Genomic DNA, 17,691 nt, shown 5'->3' on the forward strand with positions numbered 1-17,691 from the left:
TAGTTCTTTCCATGTTCCCATTATAGCTTTTCTTGTGGCTGTCTTGTTTTAATCTAATCATATATCTTATTGCTGGGAGCTTCTGGGAGCTTCAGTAATTCAAACAGAAGACTCTTTCCTTCTTCTCCACCTTTCCTGACCATCCTGTTTGAGTTGCCATCTGCCTGTCAAAATTTCTATTCATTGGATTTAATAATTATAAAATACTATAGAAGCAGGAAAGGGGTGTTTGACTTTGCCCGCAGATGATTTCAAAATTATCAGTTTTAGCTTTTATGAATTCCACAACTGTATAGCATGCCTGTAATTAATCTTCTATCAAAATGCAGAAGCTATGAAAACAAGTAGGTTTTGTAAGTCCTTAAATCTGTATTTTGGAAATGCTAGGTAGTCATCTGTTGTCAATCTGGCAGAGTGCCTTCAAGGTTATGAAATCAAAGTTTCTAGAATATAAACTGAAAATCTATCTGGGGGGGATTTTAAGTAATTTTATGTGATATTGTACTGCAAGTCACTGGAGAGAATAAAGGTGGATGTGCTGGAAATAGTTATGTGTAATGATGAGACAAGCTGCAAGATTCTGGGTAAATCAAAACTCCTTTGGGAAGAGTATGAAGAGGAAACAACAGTAACCAATCCAGGAAATAATGCAAGCATTTGTCTACATTTCAAAGGCTTTGTCTCTGTTCTTTCACCAACATACAGTCTCACCCTGGCAGTATTCTGTCATAAAATAAATTTCTTTACATGAAATCAGATTATCATTATTAGGAAAAAATTACCATAAATTTAAAGCTAGCAAATATATAAATCCTAGCATTATTTTATGGGTTATAAAGTGAAGTTCAGCAGAAAGAATTAGATTATCATTATTGATTTTTTTGACCATAAATCTCAAACCAACCAAAAGATATTTTGTTTTAATGGTATTTCATGTGATAAAATTTCATTAAAACAAATGACTTATACAGAGATTTTGTAGGAAGATGTAGACCTGGATGATATTTGCATTATAGTTAAATCTTACAGGAGATAAAAGTAGAACGCAGAGGCAAACTATAAATGCCAAAAAAAATGAAGAAAACACCATAGTAAATCAATGTCTTGCTATGTAAGATTTATTTGCCTATGGAAATAGATGATATAATAGAAGACACATAAGAAATTCAGTGCTGGCTTAGCTGTCAGTTGATGATCAAAGTGCTGAGTGCCAGTACTTCCAGTTGGGTCAAGAGAAGAAGAAAACAATATCCTCTGACAAAAATGCCTAAAGATTGATAGTTGCTGTAATAAGAGTGAAAGGTCAGATAGAAGATTTTAAATGTAATTCAGCAATTATTATTCAGTGCCTAGTAATGTTATGGAGGAGATTATTCTGGGAGTTACTGAAAAACAATTGAATGACAGGACAGTCATTGGTCATAGCCAACACAGGTTCACAAGGGGAAAGTCCTGTTTAACTAAATCAATTTCATTTTATGACAAGGTTACCCACCTAGTTGACCAAGGGAAGTCAGTTGATATAATCTTTTTTAGATTTTAGCAAAGCTTTCAATACTGTCTCTCACAGTATCCTTATAGAATCGTTAAGGTCGGAAAAGATCTCCAAGATCGTCTGGTCCAACCATCCCCCTACCACCAATACCACTAGTATCATCCACTAAACCAAATCCCTAAGCACCAGGTCCAGCCTTTCCTTAAACACCCCTAGGGATAGTGACTCTACCACTTCCCTGGGCAACCCATTCCAATGCCTGACTACTCTTTCTGAGAAGAAATGTCTTCTGATTTCCAACCTAAACTTTGTGTGATGCAACTTGAGGCCATTTCCTCTTGTTCTAACTCTAGTTATTTGCAAGAAGAGGACAACCCCCAGCTCCCCACAATGTCCTTTCGGGTAGTTGGAGAGAGCAGTAAGGTCTCCCCTGGGCCTCCTTTTCTCCAGTCTAAAAAAAAAACAGTTTCCCCAGCCACTCCTCACAGGACTTGTGCTCCAGGCCCCCCACCAGTTTCGTAGCCCTTCTCTGGACACATTCCAGGGCCTTGATGTCTTTCTTGTAGTGAGGGGCCCTGTGGACAAAACACCCAGCATACAGCTAGACAAGCATATAATACGGTGGGCGAACAATTGGCTGACAGTTGGAACTCAAAGGCCTATAATAACTGAGGCTACATTTAAATGGGGGCAGACAGTCACTAGTGGGGTTCCCAAATACTCCGTTTTAGGGGCAGTTCTCTTCAGTGTTTTTATTAATCATTCGGACACGGGACTCAAATAAGTAATACTAAACATGCTAAGTAATTTTGCAGATGATACTAAATTAGGTGTTGGCTACCTCAACAGGGGAGAGTAGAGGGGCCTTGCGGAGAGATTTTGACAAGTGAGAGGGCAGGGCAATCACCAACTGTATGAAATTTAACAAGACCAAGAACAGGATTCTGCACCTGGGTTGAGGTACAGACTGGGTGATGAGAGGCTGGAGCACAGCCCTGTGGAAAGGGATCTGGGGGTTCTGGTTGACGGCAAGTTGAATACAAGTCAACAATGTGTCCTGACAGGCAGGAGGGCCAACCATCCCCTGGGGTGCATCAGGCACAGCACTACTAGCTGGTCGAGGGAAAGGATTGTCCTGGTCTCCTCTGTGCTGGTTCGACCTCACCTTAAGCACTGTGTGCAGTTTGGGGCACCACGGTATAAAAAGGATATAAAACTATTAGTGTCCAAAGGAGGACTACGAAAATGATGGTCTAGAGGGCAGGATGTATGAGGAGCAGCTGAGGTCCTTTGGTTTGTTCAGCCCAGAGCAGAGCAGGCCCAGGGGAGACCTCATGGTGGCCTGCAGCTCCCTCACGAGGGGAGCGGAGGGGCAGGTGCTGAGCTCTGCTCTCTGGGGACAGCGACAGGACCCGAGGGAACGGCATGGGGCTGGGACAGGGGAGGGTGAGGGTGGGTGTTAGGGAAAGGTTCTTCAATGACAGGGTGATTGGGAACTGGTGCAGGCTCTATTTGGTCATGGCACTGAGCCTACTGGAGTTCAAGAAGCATTTCAACAACGCTTTCAGGCATACAGTTTGATTTTAGGTAGTCCTTTGTGGAGCCACGAGTTGGGCTTGATCATCCTTGTTGCGCCCTTCCAGTTCAGGGTATTCTATAGACCTATGATTCTATCATTAAATAGGCTACAGCTATGAAATTCTGCCTCAGACACTTTGAACAAAAGAGTAAAGTTAATAGAAATATCTCAAGTGAAGGGTGCATTGTCAGTGGTGTTGACATACAGAAATTTTTCTGACTCAAACTTGTGAAAAGTATTTGGGAAACAAGCTATATTGGGCCACTGTAATCATTTAAAAAGTGAGTGTAGCATACGTGCATTTTAGGCTTTACACCATAAAGTCAACTTGGAATACATACTGGAGCGTATGTTGCATCCTGAGATGAAGTGGTGTGACCACAAATTCAAAATTCTGAAGAGGGATATAGCTTAAAGAGCCTGAGAAACATTTATATCTCTTTTAAGATTAGTTTCTTAAATTTGTAAATTCCTAAACTAGTACAGTTTTGAAGAAATCCTGAATTTCATGTCACGTACAAATGGGTACTGTTTGGCTTTAGTAACACCATGTATGCTGATACAGTTTTCATCTTACCAGGGTCTTTCCAGTTTTTCAGGGTGTGTCATTTCAGTCTTAAACAATAAGGAGTGAGTGTCTGGTTATTGTATATTCTTCTGTTTCATCTATCTCATTTAACATAGGAATAAGACAGGAGCAAATATCATAGGGAGAAACTGTTGTACATCTTTGTTCGTTTCTTGTCATCAGTTCTACTTAGGGATCATCAAATTAGAAGAAAGCATAATCCAGTTATCTTATTGAGTATGAGAGAAGTTTCTTCCTGACTCTCATGCATAATTAGTCTATTCCAAAGCACTTCATTTGATTTCTTTCTTATGACTGTCTTATCTACTCTATTGGTAATTTTGCATGGTAAGAACCATTGTTATCCGGGTTATTAAATCAAACTGCTGTTTGGAATCTCTCCAGCAATGTATTGGAGTAAATGGTAGAATCTAGAATGGAAAATAATTAATTTTGTGGTCTGAAATTCCAAAATGGGAAACTTTTTTTTTTCTAAAGAACAAAAAATTAAATATCACTATTAATTGATAACAGTAATAAGGGGGAAAAAAGGAAAAGAAAATGAAAAAAAAAACACTTTTTAAATATACAAGGTTTTAGAGATTTTGAATATGGGATTGGAAAACATCTCTACAACTCTTATTGTTACTTCTTCCTTTAATATTTGCTTTCGTTCTAGAGAATAAATAGAACAGTTAAAATTCAGTTGCTGCAAAAGTTTTCTCTCTTTGTAGCAGCACAAACTTACTCATTTCATAACAGTCTTAGCAGCCAGTTCATGAAGATCATATCCTCATTTCAGGTGATTTCTTTCATTCAGACTAAAAAAACTGTTATCCATGATTCTTTCAAAAGCTTTCTACCAAAAATGAAAGCTGTTGGTACCATCATCTTCAAAAGAAACGAGAGCACAACAATCCCGAGTTGTGTACTTTTTCAATAAAGCCTTTTAAAAAGTAGCATGAAAGCAACTTGTGAATCTAGAAGTTGGAGAAGAAACAGATGATTGGGAGTGGCCTCAGTATCTTTTTTTTTTTTTCCAAATGATGACAGATCCTCTGGGAATAATCCTCTCTATAAAAGGATGTATTACCTCCTTTTATTCTCTGAAGGGAGGGAAAGCAAAGATATCTCTTCAAAGGAAAGAAGTAAAGCAGTTCTTGGAGAATGGGTCACTCGACATTACAATACAACACATTAGTGTGTTAGCATGTAAAATGATGGATTTTTTATCTTCTGTTTCAAGGTCTTAAAAAGAAAAGGAAGTCAAGATACCCTTTTGAAAGAGAATGAGAAGGATGAAAAAGCTATACCTTTTTATGACAGAACTGAGAGACTGTTCAAACTGTATAGGATTATCTAGATTTTTCAAACAATTCTTAAGTCTGCATACTATTGATACTGAAATCTCCAAATCCAATTATGAGCTGTGGTAAAACTGAGTATTATGTCAACAGCTGATTTTTGCAGTAACATTTTTCTGCGTAAGCTGTTCAAAAATAAAGCTCTAGTAAGACTGAATAGCCTATTGACAGAGTAGTAGTAATAGTGTTCAAGGGAAATGAAGACATATGGAGATTCTGTGACCATAACTGTTTCTGTTATTCTTCTGCAGGTTTTTAACTTTGTATGTAGCCTTAAATATGTAGCAAAGAATGCACGGATCTTGAGGACTCTTGGAGCTCCCACAGTTCTTTCAGCAAATAGCGTGTGTTAAAAAAAATATCTGAAAACTATACATTTTTTTGCCTAGGACTATTATATTTATAGTGACAACTGTCATTGAGATTGGAGAGCTGTTATGTACTCCAGAAGAAGCTTGTAGAGGTGGTTGGTGTCCTTTTGAACACAGTGGGAAATATCCCTGTTCTTCCAAAATAGGAAATACAGGAAGTAAAGGAGAAGCAATCCCAGTACCCAAGAGGCCAAGACAGGACTTGGGCTCTTTCCCCTGCGTGCTGTTAACACAGCTGAGCCATCCTCATGCTTCACTAAAGCACTGGAGGAAAAGGTGCTCCCTGCATGCTGTTGCGGCCGTGTGTCTTTCCTCTCCACTTACACCACTCTGGTACTGTCTTGACCATTCCACAGGAAACCACATGAGTTAAAAAGCAAAAAAGCAACAACCTGGCTTACTGAGCTGAGCTGTCTTACTGTGTAGCCAGGTGGACAGAGGATACAGTGCAAGCAAGAGAGAAGAATGGGGAAGTGACATCTGCCCTTTTGGTGGTGATTATCTAATCATATCATTGTTGGGACTGACAACAGTAAGAAGTCAGCAACCATGGGACTGTATCCCCTTTTGTGTTCATGTTGTCAGCAATTTCGTTTGCAAATTCAAGTTCAGAATGGAGTTAGCTCTGTCATTTTCTCACGAAGTCTGTGAGATTGCTTTGCCACAGACTTCTGTTTATCCCCATTTCTGCTAAGTGGAATTATTACTGAGGTTAGGCCTTGCTTATGCACAAAAGATGAATCATTTAAGAATGGTGCAAGGTTTTTGTCTTTCTGTACCTTGATAAATGACTAATAAGCAAATTTTAGGAGGAGCTAAATTTAGGTGCCTGTGGTATTTGGAGGTAGAAGAGAAATTCATTCTTCTTATGAAGGTACTCCAAACTGGTTTTGGATTGATCTCTTCTCCTCATTGTCAGTAGCAATGGGGGAAGAAAATAGTATCCTGTACTTTTGAAGTTAACATCTCTAAACACAAATGCCTTTAGAGGTCTCGCCTGTTTTATGAAAAAGGCGTTGCATATTGCAACCCAAGATTAAAGATAATATGAAAAAACTCCACCTTCACTCAAAATTATTATGTGAATCAGATAGAGATGTATATTTTGAAAATTACAAGATCTTCTGTTTTTCAAAGAAGAAAGTCAAATGGCATACTTTTAAGTAGGATTTATGGAATCAGCCATCCTGAAAAAGCCATTTCCTAAAACGAAGGTAAGACTTCTTCAGTTCACTTAGAGTGAGGTATCTTTCAGGAATCATTTATTGATTCTTATCCAGAAAGTCAAAATGTCACAGAAAAATTCAGATTTTTTTTAAAGATCCCCAAAGATGTTCAGTGCTTTCTTGCACTGAAATTTCCAGTAGAGGGAGCTTTACTATTACATTTAGTAGAAAAATGACTTTACTGAGTATTTTGCATCTCCAATCTAAAATAGTGAGAGACCTTTTTTTTTTTTATGATGTAAATTCGTGACATCTTTATGTGGAACAATTTTGAAAGGGGCAGAAAGGGCAAACTGTTTTCTAAAAAGAAAATTTCCATATTTAATGTTACAGTATTTCATCATGGTTCCTTTGAAACTGAAGTTCTGTATAAAGCGGTAAGTGTGCTACTGTGGTGGTAGTATCAAATCTGGTCCATTGTCTGCTTTCTCTTTCCTTGAAGGTAGTGAAAGATTAGTTTGGAGTGAATGGTAACATAATTTGTTTTTAATATTTCTGTGGTTTGTTGCTGGTCCAAGAGCAACAGCAAAACAGTTGCACAGAATAAATTACTTTTGTGGCACTGACACTTACTTGGCTATTCCAGTGACCTTCTGTCCTTGACTCAAAGAAGTGCTCAAAAAGGAAGGATTCTCCTTCGATTCTTTTTTTTACACATTCAGATGTAAATGCCTATACCTGCCTTGTTCTTGAAGGTGCTAAGGTTTTTGGTGGGATGGCATCCATGTGGCAAGAGCAGGCGTGCTCTGCACTGTGTTCATAATAATGATGTAAGGATATATTGCTCCCAAGTCCCAGTTCTTTTTGCTTGACGTAGGATTTTTTTTTGTCCTTCCCAATCCTTCACAGATTTTCATTAAGTTTTTACAAGTTTTAATTACTATTTTTCTAGCTTTTCCTTTGTTGCCTACATGCAGAAAAACAACAACAACAAAACAAAACAAACAACTAAATACAAACAAACAAATAAGCAAAACTACCCAGGAAGTAAAATTCCAAGAAAATGTCTTCCCAAAAATACATAGTCTCTGAATTTCTCTTTTCATGCATCACCTCATCAAGATTTCTAAGCTTCACAGTCATCTCCTGTTGTGATGGAGTGCAAGGGATTGACACACCAACAATCTTTATTGTCTTGGAGAACATCACATTTTTTTTCCTGGCACAGACAGTCCATTAAATGGAAAAAATATAAATGTGGAAAGATTATTATTCTGTAACAAGATAACACAGTTATAATGTTCTCTATATTTAATGCAGGGTTGATTCGGTAGCCAAAGACAATACTGAAACCTCTTCTGTTATTGTCCCAGGATCTTCTTCCACACATATCAGTTGTGTTTTAAAGAGGTCTATTCTATTACATTTGGGGTCATACAGTATATACGTAGGTAACCAGAAATTAAGATTAGGCTATTGTACTTGAAAATGCACTAAACATTGTGGTCTTGAGATAATTGTGGTGCATAATCTCCCATAACATTTTGCATTGGCTAATATTTTGTGTACATGTGGTCTGTGGATTATTTGCAGTTATGTTAGAAATATTAAATACTAAACAATTCAAAATTATATTCTGCATATTGTTGCCTCTTTTCTATTTTATTTTGTTATTAACTGATAAATTTAATTAAATGGTATTTTTTTAATTGATGAAACAGTGCTTTTTGATGCTGATGTCATTTGGCTTTCATTTGGCTAATAGAAAGCAGGTTATAATATATCATAGAAGCACAGAATGGGTTGGTTTGGAAGGAACCTTAAAGACCATCTGGTTCCGACCCCCCTGCCATGGGCAGGGACACCTCCCACCAGACCAGGCTGCCCAAAGCCCCATCCAGCCTGGCCTTGAGCACCTCCAGGGATGGCGCATCCACAGCTTCTCTGGGCAGCCTGTGCCAGGGCCTCACCACCCTCTGAGTAAAGAATTTCCTGTAGCAGCATATTTTTTGTTAACTTTGCATGTACATTTTCAGAGACAGATGTATATACTTTTGGACTTGGACAGTATGGGCAGCTGGGACATGGCACTCTTACTTTTGAAACTTCAGTACCAAAGTCTGTGGAACACTTGAGGAGGCGTAAAATACATAACGTTACATGTGGGGAAAATCACACTGCTGTAATAGCAGGTATGTATGTGAAAAATTCAGAAATGCACTTGTAGCTTCTCTGTGCTGTTAAAGCTTTTGTTATAAAATGAGTAGTAGAAGAAGACATTGCAAACTTACTGGTTCTAAAGGTTAAGGAGTTGGTGACAAATCAGATTCAATATTAGGAATTTTAGATTCACAACCATGCATAGTTGTGTATACAATATCTCCTGGAGAATTGTAACCTCACAATCATGAATTACTAACAAGTATGCTTGTTTAGAAGCCTTTTTTTTTTTTTTGCTATACAGTTTCAATCCCATTGTTTCATTTTTTCCCCAAATGTCTAGACTAACTGTAATCTTAGCCAGTCCTTTGTCTGAAAAAATACGTACTTTTAGATCATATTCATCTGTCGAGAATCTAAAAATAATTGTTCAGTTTTTGCTTTGGGGAGAGAAATATTCCTTACTTGCATGGCCTGTTACTTTGTTTGTAATGGTTTTGTCCTGTTTTTCTGTTGAATCTTTGTTGTTAACAACATCTTTTTTTTTCCACATACAGAAAATGGCCTCATGTTTACTTTTGGAGATGGGCGACACGGCAAGTTAGGCCTTGGAGAAGAGAATTTTGCGAATCAGTTTGATCCCGCTCTGTGTTCCAATTTTTTGAGTTTCACAGTCCTTTTGGTAAAACTTTTTGTCATGCTTCTCAAACATCAAGATGTTTATATTCTTATGAAATGTTATTAATGAGAGCTGAAATCTCATTATAGAATGATTTTTTCCTGCAACATTTAATTAGTAGATAGCCTAGATAAGAGAAGGCTCAGGAATAATCTTATCAATGGCTATAAATACCTGGAGGGAGGATGTGAAGAGAACGGAGCCAGGCTGTTTTCAGTGGTGCCTAGTGCCAGGATAAGAGGCAGTGGGCACAAACTGGAGTATAGTAGGCTCTGTCTGAGCACCAGGCAGCACTTCTGTGCTGTGCGGGTGAGGAGCCCTGGCACAGGCTGCCCAGAGAGCTGTGGGGTCTCCCACCTTGGAGATCCTTAAGAGCTGTAGGACGTGGCCCTGGGCAACCTGCTCTAGGTGGCCCTTGTTTGAGCAAGGCGTTGAAGCAGGTTAACTCCTGAGGTCCCTTCCAACCCTAACCATTCTGTGATTCCATGAAAACACAAAGGGAAACACAAAAAGGACATTGGTTTTGCTTATCACACTATACATTTAGTTTAGAATGTGTTTCTTTGGACTACACATATAGGCTGTTTTGGGGGATTTTATTCAGTAGCATTGGGCTATAGTGTTTTAGTCTGTAAAGCTGGTAGTAGCCTATAAAAGAAAATACTTGCTTCTTTTTGCTTTTTTGGCAGTTGGGGCGGGGGGGCTGGGGGGGGGGCACCAAATCTTCTCTGAAAACACCAGAATGATATCTATTTAAATATCTATTTCATTTTAATGATTATTTGTACAGTGGGATATTTGTAAAATCTTCAGATTTTTATTTTATTTTTTTTTGCTATCCATATGGGATGAGAAAAGAGAAGTACTCTTTTCTTTTAAGAGCATTATTTTTATATATTTCTTGGGGTTTTTAAGAAATAAACATAACAGAATTGCCAACATCAGAAATGCAAACATCACTCGAGGTTGAGCAAAATTTGAGACTTAAGTACATGGCTTTCAGTTCTGTTTGTTTACAGGACATAGAGTTTAAAAAGTTTTATCAGAAGTAAAGGTTTTAAACTTTTCTAAAGGGAAACCTCTGGTCTTCCAATAACAATACCTTGTCTATTGGAGGTTGTAGGACTTTGTATTACATTTTGTGGATATTGTAATAAAATGCCTGCATGTATATTACTGTAGTTATCTGTTGCCTACATTTGGCTCACTGAAAATAATTAGCAACAGTCCTTTAAAATAAATAGCATAAATAGTCCTTTAAAATAATAAGCAACGGTCCTTTCAAAATCAGTGGAAATATTTTTGTTTTCTTCTGTATCAGTAGTTTCTTAGCCTTATCTAATGTGTTGTTGAATACAAATATATTGTGTGTTAGTGAGGAAAAATGAACATAGATCATTACTCATTAATAATCATAATTATGTACTTTTATTTAACTAAAGTCAGTAGCAACTAGATTTGAAGTAACTTAGTATCTCTTACTTTTGTTTTGGTTTTCTTATGATCTAAGTCCCTGGGGATGATTATAAGAAAATGAGATCCTTGTGTTGATGCTTGCAAATGAAATAATCAGAACTTTGATTTGGTGCTGTAGGTGGCTTGTGGTGGTTGTCACATGCTTGTTTTTGCTACTCCGAGACCTAAAGAATCTGAAGAAATACTCTTAGAAGATTTATATGAGAGCCGTTTGATTGCTACTATCTCTAACATGAGTGGAGAGTCACTAGTAACAAACACCTTACAACTAACATCAGCACGAATGCGACGTCGAGAGAGGGTAAATTGAGAGCTGTTGAGAGTTGCCATACTTTTTGTGGGAAACAGTCACTTTTTAAACTGAAGTAACAGCATATACTCAGCAGACAAATATATCTCATTCAAATATGCGTTTAATTTTAATGTGTAAAAAGAAGAATGAATATCCACCCTCTTCCCAAAATTGATGTAGGTAAAAAGATAGCTATTGGCCAGATTTTACTTGTTTACGTGTATGAAAAACACTCAAATTGGGCTTGTATTTTTTTAATTCTAAAATACATATTCTGTTTCTTTGCATTTTTCAAAATATCTTAGAAATACAATTAAATAAGCAAGAATATGACTCCTTTTGATGTTCCCTCTGAGTCCTTGGAGCAAATTTATAGTTTATACGTTTTCAAAGAGAATCTCTCACAATCGTCTTAAAATAATCTTAAGATACTGTTGCTACTTGCTACTTGCAACAGTGTTTCTTCTCCTTTATTTCCAGCTACATATTCCACGTGATTTCCTTGAGCAGCACAGTGAGATGGTCATCTTACTGTCCTGTCTGAAATCTAGCTCCCTCACAAAAACACAAAAGAATGGTTTTCCTTTATTTTGTAAAATTGTAGTGATGCTGTGGATCCTATACCTCAATGCAATTGAGAAACAAGTATTGTTATTTTAAATAAAAATCAAATTTCGTTTTCTTCTTTGTTTATATTTTAAGACTACTTGAGATTATTGTGTAGAAACCATCTAAAATATCCCATTGTACAGCTCTCCAATTTTTAGGACTACAAATAATCAATATGTTCAAGAAATCAAGTTTATACTTGTATAACAAAGTTACAACGCTGTATCATCAAATGAAGGAAAACACCATTCTTATGTATGGGAGGTTACTTATGTTTAATGTTTGTACCCTTATCTTCAGGATTTTCTCAATATATGTTCTTTTAATCTTCTAAAGGAAAGGTCACCAGAACAGTTGATTCGAATGGCACGAACTCTGCCTCCACTGGGAGAACACTTCTTAAAATCTTCATTGCCTTTGTCTAGCAACACCAGCCCACTCTGTTTTTCTGCAACAAGTCATCGTAAAACTGTGCCTGAGGAGGAGAGACACCATGAAAAAGGTGAATTGTCACCACATTTTGCTACTCTTTTCTGAGAATTATGTAGTTTGTTCTTCATCATTCGTAAATGAATGCTCAGTTTGAACACAAAAGAAGGCTCCAGTTCAGCCTTAACTAATGAGTGTTTGGCAGAATACAGACAGAAGTTGAGAAATATGTAGAAGAAATGGCCTCAAACTTGGTTCATGTTTGGAAAATGTGCATAAAGATTTAGAGAAGGGGTGAGTAAAAGAAAAACAATGCTCAGATTGTGGTTCCTGTGCTTATAGAAATACAAGCTTATAGAAATACAGCTTTATAAAAAGATCAGTAACCACTTTCTCTGTTGTCATGATGAAAAAGAATTACAGAGAAAAAGTGATTAGGAAACATATTAAAGATTCAGGAAGGTGTAACAGAGGCCTTGGATAAGAAAAGAGGTATACTAATTCATACAGGAGCTTTCTTCCTCCATTGGAAATGAAAAGTGCTGTTCATTTTCTGTTGTCTAAGTTAATAAGGATTTGGAATATCCTAGCTAATGCCAAAACCTGGATAACAGTGATTGATACTATGCTGGACTTGTGCACAGGTTCTCTAGAGCCGTACTGGAATTATCTGAGTTCCTCGGGGTGTGTGATTTCCTGGAAGAAGGAATGCTGAAGAGTGCAGAATGCAGCGTTTCATGTAAAAGTTAGTTCAGATTGATCGGACAGTCAAATCCAATTTGACAGTAATTAATTCTGCTAGAATTAAAATGATTATTAGTAGAGTTGCTAGCATGTCCATAGTGGTTCCAGGAAAGCATTGCAGTGAAATTTGAAGTGCATTTAGAGTCTTTTGAGGTCTAAAACCTAGGGTTTTGTGCCATAAGAAACTAGTCATACACCTAATGAACCTGAAAATGTAGGAACATTTTCATTATGCTGTGTTGGAGTTACTAAACTCACTCTCCATCCTCTACACAGGTAATGTGCAATGTAGATAATATGACTGCAGATAATTTACTCTAATTGCTACACTATTATTGAAAGATTATCCAAAAAGAAAGCTTTGTCCCACGTAACATTTACCCTTTGAAAGCCTGTAAAAATGGCCAGAGATTGGCAGTGCACTGAGGCTAGATCTTTGAGCTACCATTAATGTTAATACTGATGAAAATGAGGTGGAAGTTTTTCTGCTGTGTCTTAGGTTGGGAGGATGAGGAATCTCAGAACTACAGCCCAATGTCAGTAAAATATCGGTAGTCTCTCTTTTACAAGAGTAGGCTGTACTGCTTGATATATATCACTTACTCAAATGATATTTGTTTACCTTGAAGAAAAGAATCATCAAAAAGATGAACGTAGTGAAGGCTCTGCAGAAGATTCAGATAATGAAAATAAAGACAGAAACCTTGGAGATACAACTGACATCCTAAATATGGTAATATATTCCACTAATGTATCTGTGAGTCGATTGCTTTTGTGCAGGGGGACAACAACACAAATAAGTCATGTTTCAAGTTCTAGTACAGAACTTTTGTGTAGCCCAGAACTTCATATGTGACATGAAGAAGTAATAACATACTATTAAGTGAGCATGCATTTAATGTCATCACTATGCAATGAAAATATTTATTTTCATTTTCCAAGTGATGTTGTATTATGACACTGAAGCACAACCACAACCCTTCCCAACACTTTAGCTCTGGATATCAGAAAGAAAAGGAGAAGAGCATTGGATACCCCATAGTGATCTCTTATCTCTGAACTTCTTCCTCTTGATGATTTCCCAGAGAGAGAACTGCAGGAAGAGAAACAGATCTGTCTGTTCCTCAAAGAGCTTTTTTAGTATAGGTGGATCATATTAAAGGGAAGACCAAAATGAAGACAGTTTGATTATTTGGTGATCCGCAAGCATGTTCCCACATGTTTTTCTTATTTAAAAACTGTTCACCTTATTACATGTGCATCTCCCAAAACATTTTCTTCTCTTAGCAGGTGGGGCATGTCCCAGCCTTACCCAGTGCAGCAGAAAGAGAGTTTTTGTTTTCCTTCAATGGAATGTAAACAAATGTGCAAATCACTGTGGACTTAGCTCAAGATATCTTGACAGTTGTACTGGGGGGATTGCACATTTTACGAATGATTAGTTGTTTGTACTTAACAAGTACTTAGTAATTTAACAATCTGTGCATACAGTATAAACATAACACTTAGAAAACTTCATTTTCATTTACAAGAAAAAATTGTTTTCAGATGTGATGGACAACATGGCTTTCATAAATTTACTGAGACATAACATTGCACACTTTATATGGTAAACTTCTTTCCTCTTTTTATTTTTGTATCCATTATGAGTCAGTTTCAAAACTTATCAGAATGAAACAGTAAATTTGAAAAACATCTGTCAGGCAAACTTGTCAAAATATATTAAAAAAATATTGATCTTCAGGAATTTAAATGAAAGCTGTTACAGCATAGTTGTGTAAATTTTTCTAAACTGTGGGAACATAGGTATTGTTGACAAGTGTTTGAGCAGAAAAAGCCTTTAATGGCATGTTGATGATGTAAGTTCTGGGAGTCAGAAACCAGAACTATCCATGCTCACTGTCTTGAAAAAGAATACGGTGGTTAAAGCATAAGCAGTTAGCTAACAGCTGCAGAAAGTATTTTCTACTCATTTATAATATATGGGGAAGGATGACAAGAATCTCACTATTCTTGCCCACCTAGTAGTATTCTTCATTGCCTTGCCTTTTATGTTTTTCTTGCTGAGACATAAAGGCATCAGATTCCAATGAAAACTTCTGCTATAGTGTTCCTTTGAACATGTTCTTTCAAGGCTGTGGAATCAAACTGGATGTTAAGCTGAAGGCTGGGATGCTAAGGTAGTGAAGTGTTCTATTTGTAGCCACAACTTCACACGGGGTGGGAAGCGGATCTAAAATGTGCTTGTGGGCAGTAAGAGGAGGCGTGTAGTTTTCAGTCTCCATAGTCTCCAATATAGACATACAAGCTGCTTACCACTCTCTCTCTTTGTAAGAAGTAAATGAAGTAGTGTGTGTAATATAGATGATTTTGAATAATCATACAGATTGTATGGCTGTGCAATAGTATTACAATGGTCATATGCCATGATGGTGTTGTGCTTTGTGCTTCTCACACTTCTCAAAAGCTGTGTGCATTCCCTGTATAATCAAATAGCACCTCTTCAGGTTTTAACTTACTGGTAATGTCATAATTGAAATAGCAGTTGTAAATTTAAAATAAAACTTACTCAGATTACAGTTTCTCACTACAAGGTTGCTTTGTTTTTTTCCTGGGCTCAACTGGAAGATCCAGCATTTTCTCAGGAGTCCTTTTTCTGAAGAAGTCTGATTGTCCCCTAGAGTATTGGTAGCTGGAAAATTAACAGTTACGGTGGAATATGGTGCTGTCTAGTCATTTCTCATGTTCAGATCTCCTTTTGCCTCCTCTGATCTTCAGAGGAGCAACTCACTGTCCTTTCAGCCAAGAACCAGATGACCTGAAAAGGCAAATTACCTGATCCCTTTCATTCACTAGAGAAATAATTAATTTGGCAACTGTTTTAAAGAGGAAGTGCCAGTTGATGCAATATGCTTATATATATGAGAACAGAAACAAAGCACTAACCTTCAGGTAGTGAAAATCTGCAGCCCACATAATATTAATAATTGTCTGAACATAAGAATCTGTGAGTTTATTAATTTTTTAATTAAATAAACTTCTTTACTAAATGTATGCTCCAAAGAGGTCCTGCCTTTCTGATGTCTGCAAGAATGTAATTAGCATATAGAAGTAGGTATAAGTTTCTGTTAATCAAATTTTCCTCTACTTGTTGGGGTGCTTTAGCATTTTTAACATGTATGAAGGTGTTTACTGGTTAGATGTGTATCATCTAGTGACAACACAATGAAAAATCAATGAATACTAAGTTTAAAATCAGTAGTTTAATCTCTAGCTCAGGGATTTTTAAAGTGTTTTTTGACTCAAAAGTTATCAGCTAAATAAAAGCAATAGAGTAAGTGCATATAACATTTAGAAACCTAATCTCTAGACAATCATTTACCTATTTTCCTTACTGAATGAGACTGGTAAGGATACACAGAAACCTTTTAAAATGTTATACTGCAGATTTCCTTTGAAATAGTGTGAAGATTTGAGTTCCTTTACAGAAACTGTAGCTTTCATTTAACTAGCAATTTAATTGGCAAGCATGAGGCTTGAAAAAGTCTAATGTTCTCCAATGAAAAAGTTTTTTGAAAATGTTGATACGATGTCATTATGCAACCCTTCTTTACTAGTTATATTCATTCTTTAATAGAGATCTAATTCTTTGCAGACACATGTGATGAAATTGAATTCCAGTGACCAGTCCTTAATACTATCACCAATCCAAAAACAAAAGGTACTGTAACTAATTATATACGTATATTTATACTCATGTTTAAAAGATTTTTAATCCTCGTATTATCCATGTACTTCATTGTTTTGTTCTGAGTTTTAACAAAAGCTAGGCAAATTTTATAGGCCTTCTCTTGCTAATATTAGGAATATCCAAGAGGTAAAATTAAAAAAGCTAGCTGAAGTCAGGGAGGATTTGTGCAGGCACATAGAACTCATATGTCCAGAGCAGTTCGAAATGAGAGTGTATAGTACTCTCCCAGTCTTAAGGAGCAAGAGGCTGTCGTAAATACTTTATAATTTATTCCGGTAACATACATGTCTCCTGTTTTGTTGATACCAGAACTGACTTTTCGGACACAAAGTAAGTAAAGATTTTATTTACAACAACAAACAAACAAAAAAAAAAACAAAAAAACATTGTTGAATATATTTAAAGGACCAATAATACTGGTCTTAATTATAAAACTAAAATATCTTGAAATTATTATTCTGCTTTACTCCTAAAACGATAACAATGTTTCAGCATTTTGGTATATTTCGTTATCATTTCATTCTACATTTAAAAAAAGATTTTGCAGAATTTGTTAAGTAAGGGTAAACTTCAAAGCAGAAAGACAAAAGATTTTCAAACTTAATAGAAAAAAAACATAACAATGACTGCATCAGAAGATATCCTAAGAGGACAGGTGGAAAAAGGTGTATGAGAACTGTTATTCTTTCCTTCTGTTCACACTACCTCTCTCACAAATCGCTGTTACTCTAGCTTATGGGATGTGATAGTGGCTGAATAGTTAGTTTTGCATTCACGTTGAGTGCTTGGACAGTGAAAAACAGTACATTTGCCATCAACAGGATGTTATATGCTTCTAATATGTATACATCTAAATTAATTTCATTTGAAATACTCCACCTTTTATGTTACCTTTTAGTCCCATCACACAAATTGTTTCTTTTCTTGTTCAGATGTTTCTGTAGTCTTTCTTTTGCTGTCATTTGTCCTTAATGTTTTCCTTCTTTCTTTTTAATTTTCTGCTTCTCA

At 36.5% G+C, this 17,691-nt stretch overlaps 1 protein-coding gene across 1 annotated transcript in view; it reads left to right on the forward strand.

The window, feature by feature from the left end:
- RPGR (retinitis pigmentosa GTPase regulator) overlaps positions 1–17,691 on the forward strand; it is a 61,098-nt gene that overhangs the window by 28,655 nt on the left and 14,752 nt on the right. Inside the window, 8 exon segments of the mRNA XM_083808194.1 lie at positions 8,580–8,735; positions 9,261–9,385; positions 10,977–11,159; positions 12,096–12,261; positions 13,562–13,665; positions 16,588–16,653; positions 17,293–17,331; positions 17,334–17,348. Of these exon segments, the coding sequence (XP_083664320.1) occupies positions 8,580–8,735; positions 9,261–9,385; positions 10,977–11,159; positions 12,096–12,261; positions 13,562–13,665; positions 16,588–16,653; positions 17,293–17,331; positions 17,334–17,348 (854 nt within the window).

Source organism: Anser anser (genome assembly GCF_964211835.1).
Source record: "Anser anser genome assembly, chromosome: 1".
NCBI classification, from domain to species: domain Eukaryota; kingdom Metazoa; phylum Chordata; class Aves; order Anseriformes; family Anatidae; genus Anser; species Anser anser.